We start from the raw sequence: 15714 nt of genomic DNA, 5'->3' as shown, positions 1-15714 counted from the left end.
TTTATGAATACATTCCGGACATACTTCATGGCTGTTGTTCCAGACCCAAATACATGATGTTATAAGAAAAATAATCTGCTCTGTTTGTTAAACGCATACCATTTAAGCACAAGGAACAAGTTCTCTGCGTTTGTTTTTTTTTTTTAATCTACAGTGTCTTCTCAGCTCCCGTGGGATTACAGAATAGTAAAATGTCCAGTTAATGCGCATTTCTGAATCTCGCCGGAAATAGATTTGTGAAAACTGAGGATTCTCAAATACTGTATTTTCCGTAAATAAAGTTGCACCTAATTAGAAGTCGCATCTGGTCAAAGATGCGTTGAGAGAAACGAAACCACTCACCTCTGTGTACAAGTCACACTGACAGAGGTTGCATGCGGCAGACATTAAGACCCGGTAACAGCTGCCCGACTTCCTTTCAGCTGCTCAAAATGTCAAATCAAGCTACGTGAAGGTAATCTCAGGATCTCATCGTATCATGCAGTATTAGTCCTTCTTTTAATGAGGAGCACCTGCTTTATGTAATCATGTGTTTACTTAAACAGATGTGGCTTATTTTTCATGTATTTTTATGTAACTATGTTGTATACTGATAAACAGCTTTTATTCTGTGATTGAAACAATATGCCTGTTGTGTTCTATTTATTCATTAAGATTAGTGACAGTATTTGGATGTACACTCTGAGCACATTATTAGGAATACTATGGTTCTAATAAAGTGCCTGACATCTCATTAACAAGGCATTTCCGTCCACAGAACTGTCACTTACTGGATGTTTTTTGTTTTTAGCACCATTCTGAGTAAACTCTAGAGACTGTTGTGTTGTAAAATCCCAGGAGATCAGCAGTTACAGAAATGCTCAAACCAGCCCATCTGGCACCAACAATCAAGCTGTGGTCAATCTCTGAGATCACATTTTTACCCTATTCTGATGTGAACATTATCTGAAGCTCCTGACCAGTCTGATTGATAAAATGCACTGCACTGCTGCCACACGATTGGCTGTTTAGATAGTCACATGAATTATTAGGTGTACAGATGTTCCTAATAAAGTGCTCAGTGAGTGTATCTGATATTTTCAACCATATTTTCTATGCACGAATTATCCATTTCATAGACAGAATGTTTTTACTAAAAGTGTGATGAAACATCATTTTGTGGGCATGTGAGGAGTTGCCTTTGACAGTGGTCTAGAGTTTGTTATAACAATAATGTTATGATGGTTCATAATATTTAAACTGGTTGCATAAAATTCTCTGTAAAGGCAAAATACTTTGAATGGGCTACTTTAAAACGCTAACTAGGGAATTATGTATATTCTGTCACAGCTATAGTTTGGCTGATAACAAACTTTGCAGCATACTCAAAAGGATTATGGTTTTGATACAAAGATTAATTTATTCATGGTTCTTTTTTTTCTACAGACAAACTGTCGATATGATGGCCAGATTGCTGTATTTGGGTCCAAGGTGCAGGAGCTGTTAGCCAAACAGCGGTATTTTCTGGCAAGTAACTGGCTATTTATCAAAATGTGCAATAATTGCTCAATTATGCTATTTCACCACAGTTGCTATTGTTATATTGAGTTATATTGAGCCAATTGAACAAACTTGCTTTAAATCACAATTGTCAGATCGGCAATTGTCAGAGTTTGTCACCAGTGTTAACACTTTTAACTGCTCTAACCCCACTAACGGAATTGGAAGATGTCTGGTCTTATTAGTCCAGCCACTTGAAAAGCACTTTTGCCCTTTTAGCATCTCTGTAGAAAAGCTGTTTTAATTACTTTTATTTTTTGTGTTCAGGTTGGTGCTGGAGCCATTGGCTGTGAGCTCCTGAAAAATTTTGCCATGATGGGCCTGGCCAGCGGTGATGGGGAAGTCATAGTCACTGACATGGACACCATAGAAAAGTCAAACCTCAATCGACAGTTTCTCTTCAGGCCCTGGGATGTCACGGTGAGAGTGCTTGACACATTTTTAGACTGAAGAAATGGGTATTGATGCATGATATAACGGCGGCTGATATATAAATGTCCGATAACCGGGAAATCAAAATTATTGTGCTGGTAATGGAATTACCACCAATATTTTTGCAGATCATTTCTTTGTTTATTTGCTTGTGGCTGAGAATCTCTGACTGCCTGCTGTGTTGTAACTTTAGGCTCAGGCAGCCCCAAGCAACAGTGCGCACATGCACACAGTGTGCCTGTGTGAGTGAGTGCCAAGCTAATGTTGCTCCTTGTGGGTTATTTCAACATCTCTGCACTATGTTGTTTTGGGTCTGGTTTTAATTTGAGATCATCTGCTGTAAGTAATGGGATGCAATTTCCCATATTCTGTTTGTTTCATGAGGCAATAAATGAAAATGTGAGGACTTGATTATTTTTTACTTGGGTGCAATCATTTTCACATTACTTAATGAAACAGAATGTGGGCAATTGCACATCATACAGCATTGTGATTTAAAACAAGCTTGTGAATGAAGTGAATGCACTTTTATTTGATGCTGACATTTCTAACGTTATGACTAATCAGTCTATGATGTTACCTATTCACATTTATGATTGTTGTTCACGTTTCTTAACTTATACAGTGGAACTGTTACAGATGAGTGCTATAACAAACGTCTGTGAATGAGACGTGCATAAGCACACATACATAACACACTCAAACCACTGCTAGCATTAATATTACACCATGTATACAGAGTTTAGGGTTTGCTTTGTGTGTTGTTGTTTAATGTTCATCACATGCAGTTTATAGCCTCATTTTGGTTTAATGCATTATCACAGTTGTTAGGTATGGAGGCCCAAACCTGCAAAAATAATAAAAAAAATAAATCAAGGAATAAATGTCTATAAAACAAATATAATTAGTTTTTAATTGAATTTATTATTGTATGACTTTATTCATTTTATTATTTTCTATATTTATTTTTTACTTTATTTTTATTCTTTTTACATTTTTATTATTTATTTATTTTGCATTTTTATTTGTGTTAATTTTTTATATTTATTTATTCCCACATATATTTATTTATATATTCCCATATATATTTATTTATACTTTTCTGTGTGCAACATGGAAATGAGGGAGGCGGTCCTTGTGTAGCTCCAGTGCATCATTGGTTAAGAGCTCAATAGTACTTCTCGTAAGCAAATAAGATGGACGTCCCACTTTAGCACCCCCTGACTCGCACAGATTTAGAATATGCAGGGAAACGTTTTGCAGAGAGTTTAACAATCCAGGATGTGCTTCGACATTCATACCGGCCTATAGCTCTCCTAAAACATCAATAAGCACCTCTACTGTAAATGAAACAGTAATTTAATGCGTGGTCATCGACTTCATTCGCAAGTTGCGCAACTCTCTAGATATATGTGAAGTGTCAGCTATAGTTTTTTTTTTATTGCAGATGTATACATGCATACATAAACGATCATGGAAATGAAGCATGGTTGTATCTTTTACAATGAACAATCATAACAACAGAAAACAATATTATGGATTTGCAGACATCAAAATATGAAGTTATATTCACAGAAAAAAAAAGAGAAGCACAAGGTTAAATCATATCATTTATGAAACTTGCTCATTTTTTGGTTTTGTTGAAGAAACAGCTCCCCATTTATTTTGTGATTGTAGTATAACCAATAAATCTTGGATTGACTTAAGCTCTTATGTTTTTAGCCCCACAAATAGCTGTAGTTTACACGATATGGCTATGACCTAACGTCACATCAAAACAAGTCAAGAGTAATCTAGCACACGCTTCAATCTACGATAAATAAATGGTAAGCAGGACCCGCCCACATCATTATCATACAAGAGACAGAAATGTAAGAATAAATAGAAAAATAAATAAATGTGGGAATATTTAAATATAGAAATAAATACATGTGGGAATAAAAATAAATGAATGCATAAATAATAAAAAACAAAACAAATGAAAGAATAAAAAAAAGCTTTAAAGAATAAAATATAAAGGGGAAAAAATTTATACAAAAATAAATTCAGGAATAACTTTAATTAAAAACTAATTATATTTGTTTTATCAAGACATTTATTCCTTTTATATATTTTCTTATTAAATTTATTTATTATTTTTTACAGGTTTTGTCCTCCATAGTTAGAAGTTCATAATTCTCTGTTTGCAAGTCATCAGGATTACCGTTAACACTCATATAAATGGGCACCATACAATTAATGCAAGTGTGTTTTCATTTATTTCTCATTCAAATCAATATTCATCTGTAATATTGGCACATATCTGGTTTGTTACATGCCAAACCTTGAATAGCAGAAAATCCAAATTTCAAGATTTTAAATTACACATTTTTCAAATGAGAAGCTTTTAATGAATTAGCTAGCAGTTCAATGTTCAAGGATTAAAAATGTTAACTTTTGTTTTGTAATATTGGTTATCGATACCGGCCACAGAGCTTTGAATTATCGATAACAGCCCAGAAACTCCATATTAGTGCATCCCTAGAAATAGGAGAAACATTTAGTTTTCTGGAGAGATAAATTATTTTTTATTATTATTGCCATCTTTTTATCTAAAATATAAAGCTAATTTTAAATTCAAGGTCTGATTTGATCACACTGTAATTTTTGCCAATTTAAGTTTGTTAGGACATAGCAGGGTTTTGTAGCAATGTCATTGTGAAACATGGATGTTCTCTTGGAACAACAGGGATGGTGTACCCCAAAATAAATGTTGTTATTGTTGATTCACCCTTAGGCCTATGTTGTTCCAAAATGTCTTTGCCAAATGATTTTTTTCCCCCCACTATGGAACACTATTGGATAGTGTTCCAATAGTGGAACACTATCCCTTTAATTATTAGTAAGTCTCTGATGTTTGTGGTCCCTCTTTGTTGAGCAGAAGATGAAGAGTGAGACTGCCGCTGCAGCTGTGAAGCAGATGAACCCTTCCATCCGCATCACAGGCCATCAGAACCGTGTAGGGCCTGACACAGAGAAAGTCTATGATGATGACTTCTTTGAGACGCTAGATGGAGTGGCAAATGCTCTTGATAATGTAGATGCCCGTAAGTATGATTCTTTGAGAACACTACCATTTGAAATATTTAGTCAAGCAGTATGAATGTAGCACTGCACTTTGACAGTTAAAGAGCAAGATGAAGGTTACAAATAAAAATTGCACCCATCAAACAAGAGCAGCACTGACTCAGTGGGTCTACCAGCATCTGTCTATAGGAGACTTAAGTCTCTGCTGAACAAAAATTGGCTTTTCCCCAATCGTTGGTCGTTTTCAGACTGGGATGGGCATATTTCAACTGCTTTAAACGATTTGCCTACTACATTGAGAATCCCTACTTTCATTGGATAGTTTAGAAACATCCATCCCGGTTTGAAAATGCCCACAGATTGGGAAACACCATTTAGTGTTCCACAGAGATCTATACTTCATCTACAGTGGATACGGAAAGTATTCAGACCCCCTTCAATTTTTCACTCTTTGTTATATTGCAGCCATTTGCTAAAATCATTTAAGTTCATTTTTTTTCCTCATTATTGTACACACAGCACCCCATATTGACAGAAAAACACAGAATTGTTGACATTTTTGCACATTTATTAAAAAAGAAAAACTGAAATATCTCATGGTCCCAAGTATTCAGACCCTTTGCTGTGACACTCATATATTTAACTCAGGTGCTGTCCATTTCTTCTGATCATCCTTGAGATGGTTCTACACCTTCAATTGAGTCCAGCTGTGTTTGATTATACTGGACTTGAATAGGAAAGCCACACACCTGTCTATATAAGACCTTACAGCTCACAGTGCATGTCAGAGCAAATGAGAATCATGAGGTCAAAGGAACTGCCTGAAGAGCTCAGAGACAGAATTGTGGCAAGGCACAGATCTGGCCAAGGTTACAAAACAATTTCTGCTGCCCTTACGGTTCATAAGAGCACAGTGGCCTCCATAATCCTTAAATGGAAGACGTTTGGGACTACCAGAACCCTTCCTAGAGCTGGCCGTCTGGCCAAACTGAGCTATCGGGGGAGAAGAGCCTTGGTGAGAGAGGCAAAGAAGAACCCAAAGATCACTGTGGCTGAGCTCCAGAGATGCAGTCGGGAGATGGGAGAAAGTTGTAGTAAGTCAACCATCACTGCAGCCATCCACCAGTCGGGGCTTTATGGCAGAGTGGACACATGAAAGCCTGCATGGAGTTTGCTAAAAAAACACCTGAAGGACTCCAAGATGGTGATAAATAAGATTCTCTGGTCTGATGAGACCAAGATAGAACTTTTTTGCCTTAATTCTAAGCGGTATGTGTGGAGAAAACCAGGCACTGCTCATCACCTGCCAATACAGTCTCAACAGTGAAGCATGGTGGTGGCAGCATCATGCTGTGGGGGTGTTTTTCAGCTGCAGGGACAGGACGACTGGTTGCAATCGAGGGAAAGATGAATGCGGCCAAGTACGGGGATATCCTGGACAAAAACCTTCTCCAGAGTGCTCTGGACCTCAGACTGGGCCAAAGGTTCACCTTCCAACAAGACAATGACCCTAAGCACACCGCTAAAATAACGAAGGAGTGGCTTCACAACAACTCCGTGACTGTTCTTGAATGGCCCAGCCAGAGCCCTGACTTAAACCCAATTGAGCATCTCTGGAGAGACCTGAAAATGGCTGTCCACCAACGTTTACCATCCAACCTGACAGAACTGGAGAGGATCTGCAAGGAGGAATGGCAGAGGATACCCAAATCCAGATGTGAAAAACTTGTTGCATCTTTCCCAAAAAGACTCATGGCTGTATTAGATCAAAAGGGTGCTTCTACTAAATACTGAACAAAGGGTCTGAATACTTAGGACCATGTGATATTTCAGTTTTTCTTTTTTAATAAATGTGCAAAAATGTCAACAATTCTGTGTTTTTCTGTCAATATGGGGTGCTGTGTGTACAATGAGGAAAAAAAAATGAACTTAAATGATTTTAGCAAATGGCTGCAATATAACAGAGTGAAAAATGTAAGGGGGTCTGAATACTTTCCGTACCCACTGTATATAGCTTCCTCCTATAAAAAGTGTTGATTTATAGTGTATTCTAATTGAGAAGAGAAGTCTTTTTCTTAATGGTTTTGGTCAGAGATTTAGTTACATTTTAATGGAAGGTACTTGAATGCATACATGTTTTACACAATTTAATCTCTTGTGTAGTTGTATGACTTTTCAAAAGGAAGAGGTCAAGGTATTGGTCAAATAGCTGCTTGTGTTAAATGAAAGACTGACATGGCATACTTTTCCAGGCATGTATATGGACCGGAGGTGTGTGTACTACCGTAAGCCATTGTTGGAGTCTGGTACGCTAGGCACCAAGGGGAATGTGCAGGTGGTTATCCCTTTCATCACAGAGTCATACAGCTCCAGCCAGGATCCACCAGAGAAGTCTATTCCAATCTGCACACTCAAAAACTTTCCAAACGCCATTGAACACACCCTCCAGGTAACAACACATTTTCAAGTGTACTTTGATTCTCTTGAATCATAACTAGAAGTGTTTTTCACAGAACACTAAAAGGACAGTTTACCCTAAATTAAAATTCTCATTTACTCACCCTCATATCATTCTAAACCTGTATGAGATTTTAGGCAGAATGTTAGCCTTAGTCACAACTTGTATTATATTGAAAAATAATGTTATTAAAGTGAAAGTGACTGAGGCTAACATTCTGCTTAACATCTCCTTTTGTGATCCTTGGAAAAAGTTATATGGGTTTGGAATGACATGAGGATGAGTTAATGTCAGAATTCAAAATGTTTTGAGAACTTTACCTTTAACATAATTTCACAGAGCACATCCCACATGAGTCTTCACGGGTCCACCCTAACCCGAGGACACAAGACCCTGCCTGGGATCATACGGGTTTGGATCCCCATTTTGTACGGTCAGCCGGGTCCAGGTCAGGTCCCATTCTATTGCTGCGGGTCCCGGGTCTGTTTAACATTGTGTGATACCAGAGTTGATCCGAGAGTTAAGGCACACAATTGCAAATTAGCAATGCTAACGTTAGCAGTCATGAAATGGCGGACATGTCAATTATTTGATGAACGAGCAATCGTTATTACATTTCAAAAGGGCAAAGTCGAAGTTATGCGAAATACACAAATGCAAAGCTGATTCTAAAGTCGTGTTTGACATCCATCATCATGACAGCATGTGGACTTTTGAAGCTGAAATAATAAGTGTATTAGATATGCTGTTTCAATCAGCAAAAGAGGAATCGCAGAAAACCTGAATGTTTTTTACCTAACTTTCTAAGCAAGGAGTATGGATTATATGTGTCACGGCCAGGCGCAGGGTAGAAGTCTAGTAATGTTACATTAGGACACAAAGGTTTGTTTTCACAACTTGTAAATTGTTATCAACAAATAAATTGTTGATAGCAATCAGCTGTTGAATGGGTCTGTGTCCCCTGGGTCCCAGATTTCAAATAATAGACCGGTCCGGCCAGGTCTGGTGATTCTCGGTTCTGTATGGGTACTGGTCTAAACTTTTAAATTATTGACGTGTCCGGCATTTCTTGGATCTGCATGGGTACTGGTCAAAGCTTTCAAATAATAGATGGGATGGGGTCCGGATAGTATATTTCCACAAACTTTTGGACCGTGAAGACCTCTACGTTCCACTGGCCTAACGATGTCCACTTGTAGTTGTAATGTTTTTCACACCATCTCTTTCACAGTGGGCTCGTGATGAGTTTGAGGGACTCTTCAAACAGCCAGCTGAAAACGCCTTGCAGTATCTAACGTAAGTTCCCGTCACCTCTAAACCACCCCCAGGATTTGCCACAACATTAGGGCCCTATGAATTCAATTACATTTTTCCCAAATTCTGTGTTTTCAGTTTTATTTAGTATGAATTCCGGGTTTTACATTTTAATTACATTTTATCATTAAACTGTCTAATCAAATAAATTTATGGAATTTAAGCCAATGAAAACAGAATAATTACTTTTCAACATATCATTGCATTATTAAATGAAGAGCTTCTGTACGGATCCTCCGACAATCGAAAACACAACATTTGACATTTTGGTCAAATACAGTGCTGAACAGTAGAGCATCACCGTATCATTGAAAGCAGAAAATAAAATCTTGCTGTTGATGTGGTTAGTGTAAAAGCAGCTCACATTCGCTTACTCACCTAGCTCAACCTTATAGCCATGATAAAGACCATAAAGTGTATTTGTTTAATTAAATCTTTGCCTTTTAGTGCTTTAATCATCACACTAGGACAAATCACAATTTTAGTTTGATTAATTGTGCATTTATGCATTAATTTTATCCCAAATTTGTCCCATTCTACGACACTCCGCATTCTTTAGTTAATTCTGTTTTCTTGACTGAATTCCATGATTCTGTCTATGTTTTCCGCAACATGGAAATTGCAGGGCCCTATTTTAAATGCAAAACTATGTTCTCATCCCATGCTAGAGACCCAAAGTTCATGGAGCGCACTCTGAAGCTGCCTGGAGCTCAGCCTTTGGAGGTGCTTGAGGCAGTATACAAGAGCCTGGTGACAGATTTTCCTCACAGTTGGGAGGACTGTGTTGCTTGGGCCCGCAACCACTGGCAATGCCAATATAACAACAACATCCGTCAACTACTACACAACTTCCCCCCAGACCAGGTGAGGCCTGTCTGAACTGATCATTACATCAGATCTCTGTGGACAATTTTTCCTTAAAATCAAACTAAAAGGATAGTTCACCCCCAAAAATGGTAATTTACTTACCCTCTTGTTGTTCTTTCTTCCATGGAACAAAAAAGGAAAGTTAAGCAGTTAGCCTCAGTCACCACTATCTTTTATTGTGTGGAAAAAGATGTGAAAGTGAATGGATACTGCGACTAAACATCTCACTTTGTGTTCCACCAAACCCAGTCATATAGGTTTAGGTTTAAAACAGCATGTAGTAAATGTTTTAATTTTTCAGTGACCTATAACTTATGAACTTATAATTTGTTTAGAATATAATAGAACCTCAAGTCATGCAGACCTGATCTGCTATTCTAACAAGTATAATTTCTTTTTTTGAATGAATCTAATAGGTCTTGCCTTGCTTTTTAATTGGGTTGTTCTTTCTACCTAGCTTACAAGCTCTGGGGCTCAATTCTGGTCAGGTCCAAAAAGGTGTCCTCATCCATTAGAATTCAGCACTAACAATGTGAGTATTCACTTTAAAAGAGTCAAATTAAACAGACTCTATTAAAATGTTTAATTGTCACAAAATAGAAACTTTGCTTTTTCATTGTTCACGTGACAGGATCTTCACATGGACTACGTTTTGTCAGCTGCTAACTTATGCGCCCAGTCATATGGCCTGCAGGGCTCCACAGACCGCACAGCTCTGGCCAAGCTGTTGCAAAGTATTAAAGTGCCTGAGTTCACTCCCAAGTCAGGTGTCAAAATCCACGTGTCTGATCAGGAGCTGCAGAGTGCTCATGCATCAGTCGGTAAGAGCAGAGGCAGTGCAGAACTTTAGATGGAAGCATTTGAAATGTATTTGAACCTTTTGCAGAGTTGGTCTGTTTTGTTTTGCAATAGTGCAGAGTGGTTTTAAACTGGAAAGTAATGCCAATTCAAATTTTGTTTATTTTTTCCTCTCTTGCATTGCTCATTCAATAATTGATGTATTTTTCTATATGCAACTTGATGTTCAATTTGCTCTATTTTTAGATGACTCCAGGCTTGAAGAACTCAAGAAACTGTTGCCTTCAGAAGCATCTTCTCAGTTCAAACTTTGTCCCATAGAATTTGAAAAGGTATGAATGACTCTGTCCCAATTTCCTGGCCAATTTCTTTAACTCATTAGTTATAATAACTATGTTTCCATCCAAGGGTTTTTTTTTTGCGACAAAAGGTGTAGCACATCAAAAAGTTTACCGATATAGCTGATGGAAATGCAAATTATTGCTAAAGGTGTCGACATAATAAATTTAATTTAACTCTAGCGCATAAACTATGTTGATGCTTCAAATGTTGTGAAAACTAGTTTTGACAGAATTTATTCCAATCGTTAGACTGTGTTAATCATGACGACAAAGTATACATCCTTGAAAGGCAATTTTTTGTACATTGCATTACGCACTGTTATGGATTGGTCTTAATTGTATACCTGTACAGATCTGATGCTGCAAACACATCTGCGTCATGACACTTCCAGGAGTGCCAACACAAATATCTCTCATGCACCTGTCAACGACAAGTGCACAGAGAACAAATGAATGGCAACATAATCACCGGTAGCCATCCGTTTATTTATTAGTTTCTTTTCCACACCATTCAAAATAATAGACGGCAGTCATGGAATTTGCCCATAATACGAAAAACTTATAATTTCTGAGCACAAAGATGTTTTAAATTTAAAATAAATACACAATACCAGGAGAAAAGCATCAATGTGCTTTTTTGGAACACTAATTTATAGCCCAATTCTATAAAATTTTTGTTTAGCTTACTTTAAAAAATGCCGGCAAAATTCTCTGCATTAAATGAAATATTATTTTGATTATAATAATAATAATTATATTGTTAGGCCTATATACTTTTCTTTACACAAACTTAAATTAGCTTTACCCTGTTCTGTAGATGAAAAAAGTCAGTTGAATGAAATTCACATAATGTTCAACACTTTTGTTTAAGACCATAAACTATCAGAACTATTTGTCCAATGCTGATTTCACTTTCAGAAAACTAGCTTTTGAACATTTGAAAACTTTAAAATATTTTAAACCTCTTCACCTTGGATCGCATTTGCTGAGCTTCTTCAGAAAATGTAAATTGCATTGACATGAAAATTAATTTTAGATGACAATCAAGTTCAGTTAGGCGTTAAGTATCTGGACAAATATGCGGGACATAATGCAGTTGTGATGGCAATGTTTTAGATTAGATGATTGTTCAAAATAGCCTATTGAATATCAGGAATGTATCATATATAAACTTTGATTTTACACAGCATTAGTGTTTCTTTAATAGCTGTGCATACAGCATATACACATCGATGGGATGGTCCTTATACTAAAACTGAAAGATGCCCCCACTACTTGGTGCATATTGCGAGCTTGAACAGGGCCATGACTATTCACTTTCGGGTTGGAACCGGTGGTAACCTGCAATAGGTGCAACATCAGGACCAATATTACAGTCCTATCAGAAGGACAACAGCTCCCTTTTGATTGCAATTCCTCCTCTGATTGCATTTATTTGTGAAATTAAAATGAGAGTAAGCTCAATACTCTCCCCATTTTACCAAAACTTCGGGGGATTAGGGTCATCTGGGAGGTGAAAGGTACACATTTCTGTATGGAAACGGCTGAAAGGAGACCTATTATCTCCAGAATGTGTCTGTCAAGTTTCAGCTCAAAATACCCAATGGATCATTTATTATACCATGTTATAAAGGCCTCTTTTTGGGTGGAATCAAAAACACGCTGATTTTGTGTGTCTCTCTTTAAATGCAAATTAGCTGCTGTTCCCGCCCCCTTTCTGGAAGACGGCTGTGCCTTTACAGATCGTGCTTAGGACACTACAGCAACAACAAATCAGAACCAATGTGACTGACAGCGTATATACCAGAGTTCAGCCAGGGGAAAAAATGACGGACTGTGTAGATCACTCTGGAAGAGGGTGGAGTTCGTGGCCAGTCGTGGGCGAGGCCTGCTCTAATGTGACGTCACTTTAGAGCAGAAACGAAAACCATTAATTTTGACACTGTTTTTGATTAATAGATATATAAGAAAGAAGAGTGGGTAGACTTAACATTGTAGGGTGCTTGTGTACACACACACACACACTGCTGACTCACATTTATGTACAAACCCCATGTACAAGTGAATTTTGCATAAGGGGTCCCCTTTAAGGCAGATTTCTTTTGTGATAAACCAAACATTATGTGACAAAGTGTTTAAGCATGACATCATGCACAACATTTTTATAGATAAAAGGCCATTTGAATTAAAACGGGCAGAAGGCGCTTGTCAATAGCAAAACAGTGTGAATAGAAACTATGTTAAAGACACTTAAATTCTCTTCCTCAGGATGATGACTCAAACTTCCATATGGACTTCATTGTAGCAGCTTCTAATCTGAGAGCAGAGAATTATGACATTTCTCCTGCAGATAGACACAAGGTAAGAGCATTGAAGAAATCTTGTTTCTCAACCATCTGAGAGTAAAATCCCACCATTGCTGGTCTTAATCTCTTTATCATTTCAGAGCAAACTCATTGCTGGAAAAATCATTCCTGCCATCGCCACAACGACAGCTGCTGTCGTAGGTTTGGTTTGTCTGGAGCTGCTGAAGATTGTTCAGGAGCACAAGAATCTTGAGTCATACAAGAACGGTTTCATGAACCTTGCTCTACCTTTCTTTGCCTTCTCTGAGCCTATTGCTGTCCCCAAGCAAAAGGTACATAGCAGCATCCTCCATGATAGTCACTGCTGTTGTGTTGGCATCTTTTGAGTGACAGAAATATCTTAACACTTGCCTTCTTTCACAGTACTACGACAACGAATGGACGCTTTGGGACCGTTTTGAGGTAAAGGGCATTCAGCCAAATGGAGAGGAAATGACACTCCGACAGTTCTTGGACTATTTTAAGGTAACAGTGTTGTTTTATGCTCATTGTTGAAGTGTTTGGGATTGTGAAATTGTTTTTCTAGTTATGCTCTGTGCTGAAATATTTAATCCGCTTGAAATTGGGGGGTGTATGCTAATCCCAAAAATAGTACAGAGCAGGTGGTGCAGCTGTAAATGCCTAAAGAATTGAGACCTGAGAATCCCAAAATGTTGAACCATAATTTCAAAGGACCTAAAAACTCAACTCACATATAGGTCACTGAGTGTATTAACCTCCCTCACAATCTACTGTCCAGCAGAAAGGGGACTTAATAAATAATTTTTGGTTTAGCAATATGCTCGATTTGACTTCTTCATATGTGGCAAAACACCAGGGCGTGATCTGAGACTAAAATGTTTCCAATTGAGCAGTCAACAATGGATATATATTCTAGAGTAAATCTTATGGACTTTTTAAATGAACTTCCCTTTAACTACCTGTTGAAAAATGTGATAAAGGTATCGGCCAAGAATAAAATATATAAATGTTCAACACATGCTAGACCTTATTCACAGCCGCAGTATCTTTTGATTTTTAATGATAATAACAAGGCTGTGAGGGATGGACGTACAGTCTCTTCTATGAGCAGTACTGCAGTTTAACGTGTTTATTGAATCATTCTGCAGACAAAACATTGGAAAAATATATTTTCAAGGACACTCGGTAGACAAACTTCAGACAACATGAGTTGTGGAAAATCAGATGGGATCTAGGAGCTTTATATTGTGCATGCCATTGAAGAGATCCCTTACAGCTTCACTTCCATTCCCATTAAAATCAAACATGGCGCTACTGTGAATAAGGTCTAAATAGACCAATCTTCTTGTTACAAAGGTCAGCACATGCACAGTAAGTGTTGACAGAAAGCCCACTGACTGTTGTGTTCGATTTCATAGATGTTAAACAGACTATGCTGCATGGAGAGACGTGTGGAGAGACATGGATTTTCAGTCCTATAGAAAGAAACTGTTGCTCCAATCTGTGAATTACTAATTTTCACCAACATGTAAAAACTCAAAATGTGGGGATTTTGCGCACTGTGAACGCTGAATATGCGGGAATACTTAAAATGTTGCACAAGATGTTAAGTCCCTCTATGAAATTCATTAAGTTGGGTTTTTTTCCTGATATTTTCTACTTATTGGTAATAGCTGCTGCAAAGACACTTGGAAAAGAGCGAGAACAGATCTAGGCAATTGCACTCTGTGTCTGCATAATCTTGTGCATGCACATGACTGTGCCTTGGCGCGTCCAGTATATTATGCATTTGCGCGTCTTTGCTAGATAAATATACTCGCACTCGCTCCTCGGTTAGAAGACTTTGTTTGCTCCATGTAATTTTTGTGCTCTCACTTGTGTGCTTGCACTAATATTATATTATAAATGCAGCACCGATCGGGGAAGTGACCGATCTAGCTACTGGCCCGAATCTTTCTCACACTGATATCAGTTTTATTATCATAAATATCAGGAATATTCAGCCCCTTTGCTACGACACTTGAAATTTAGCTTGGGTGCATCACGTTTCTTTGGATCATCTTTGAGCTATTTCTACACTTTGAAGTCCACCTGTGGCAAATTCAATTGATTGGAAAGACGCGCATCTGTCTATATAAGGTCTCACAGCTGAAAATGTATATCAGAGCAAAAACCAAGCCATGAGGTCAAAGGAACTACATGCAGAGCTCAGACAGGATTGTGCTGAGGCACAGACCTGGGGAAGGCTACATTGTTTTTGACTTGATTGAATGTTCCCAAGTCTGGCCAAACTGAGTAATCGGGGAGAAGGGCCTAGGTACACTCTGGTTGCACTCCAGAGATCATGTGTGGATATGGGAGTAACTTGCAGAAGGACAACCATCACTGCAACACTCCTCCGATCTGGGCTTTATGGCAGAGTGGTCAGACAGAAGCTTCTCTTCAGTGCAAGAATTTGTAACAAAGCACCTCAAGCACTCTCAAACTGTGAGAAATGAGATTCTCTGGTCTGATGAAACAAAGATTTAACTGTTTGGCCTTAATTCCAAACATCATGTCTGGAGGAAACCAG

The 15714-nt window shown here is 37.9% G+C and overlaps 1 protein-coding gene across 3 annotated transcripts in view; it reads left to right on the top strand.

Moving 5' to 3' along the window:
- uba1 (ubiquitin-like modifier activating enzyme 1) overlaps positions 1-15714 on the top strand; it is a 38569-nt gene that overhangs the window by 20753 nt on the left and 2102 nt on the right. For all 3 annotated transcript variants that reach the window (XM_052091373.1, XM_052091374.1, XM_052091372.1), the window contains 12 exons: positions 1426-1506; positions 1807-1959; positions 4892-5057; positions 7290-7486; positions 8727-8791; positions 9478-9673; positions 10134-10208; positions 10308-10497; positions 10721-10806; positions 13084-13176; positions 13262-13453; positions 13545-13646. In XM_052091373.1, the coding sequence (XP_051947333.1) occupies positions 1426-1506; positions 1807-1959; positions 4892-5057; positions 7290-7486; positions 8727-8791; positions 9478-9673; positions 10134-10208; positions 10308-10497; positions 10721-10806; positions 13084-13176; positions 13262-13453; positions 13545-13646 (1596 nt within the window). The remainder of the gene's footprint in view (positions 1-1425; positions 1507-1806; positions 1960-4891; positions 5058-7289; positions 7487-8726; positions 8792-9477; positions 9674-10133; positions 10209-10307; positions 10498-10720; positions 10807-13083; positions 13177-13261; positions 13454-13544; positions 13647-15714) is intronic.

This window comes from Xyrauchen texanus, chromosome 25 (genome assembly GCF_025860055.1).
Source record: "Xyrauchen texanus isolate HMW12.3.18 chromosome 25, RBS_HiC_50CHRs, whole genome shotgun sequence".
Lineage (NCBI taxonomy): Eukaryota > Metazoa > Chordata > Actinopteri > Cypriniformes > Catostomidae > Xyrauchen > Xyrauchen texanus.
This window is presented reverse-complemented; position numbering and strand designations above follow the sequence as displayed.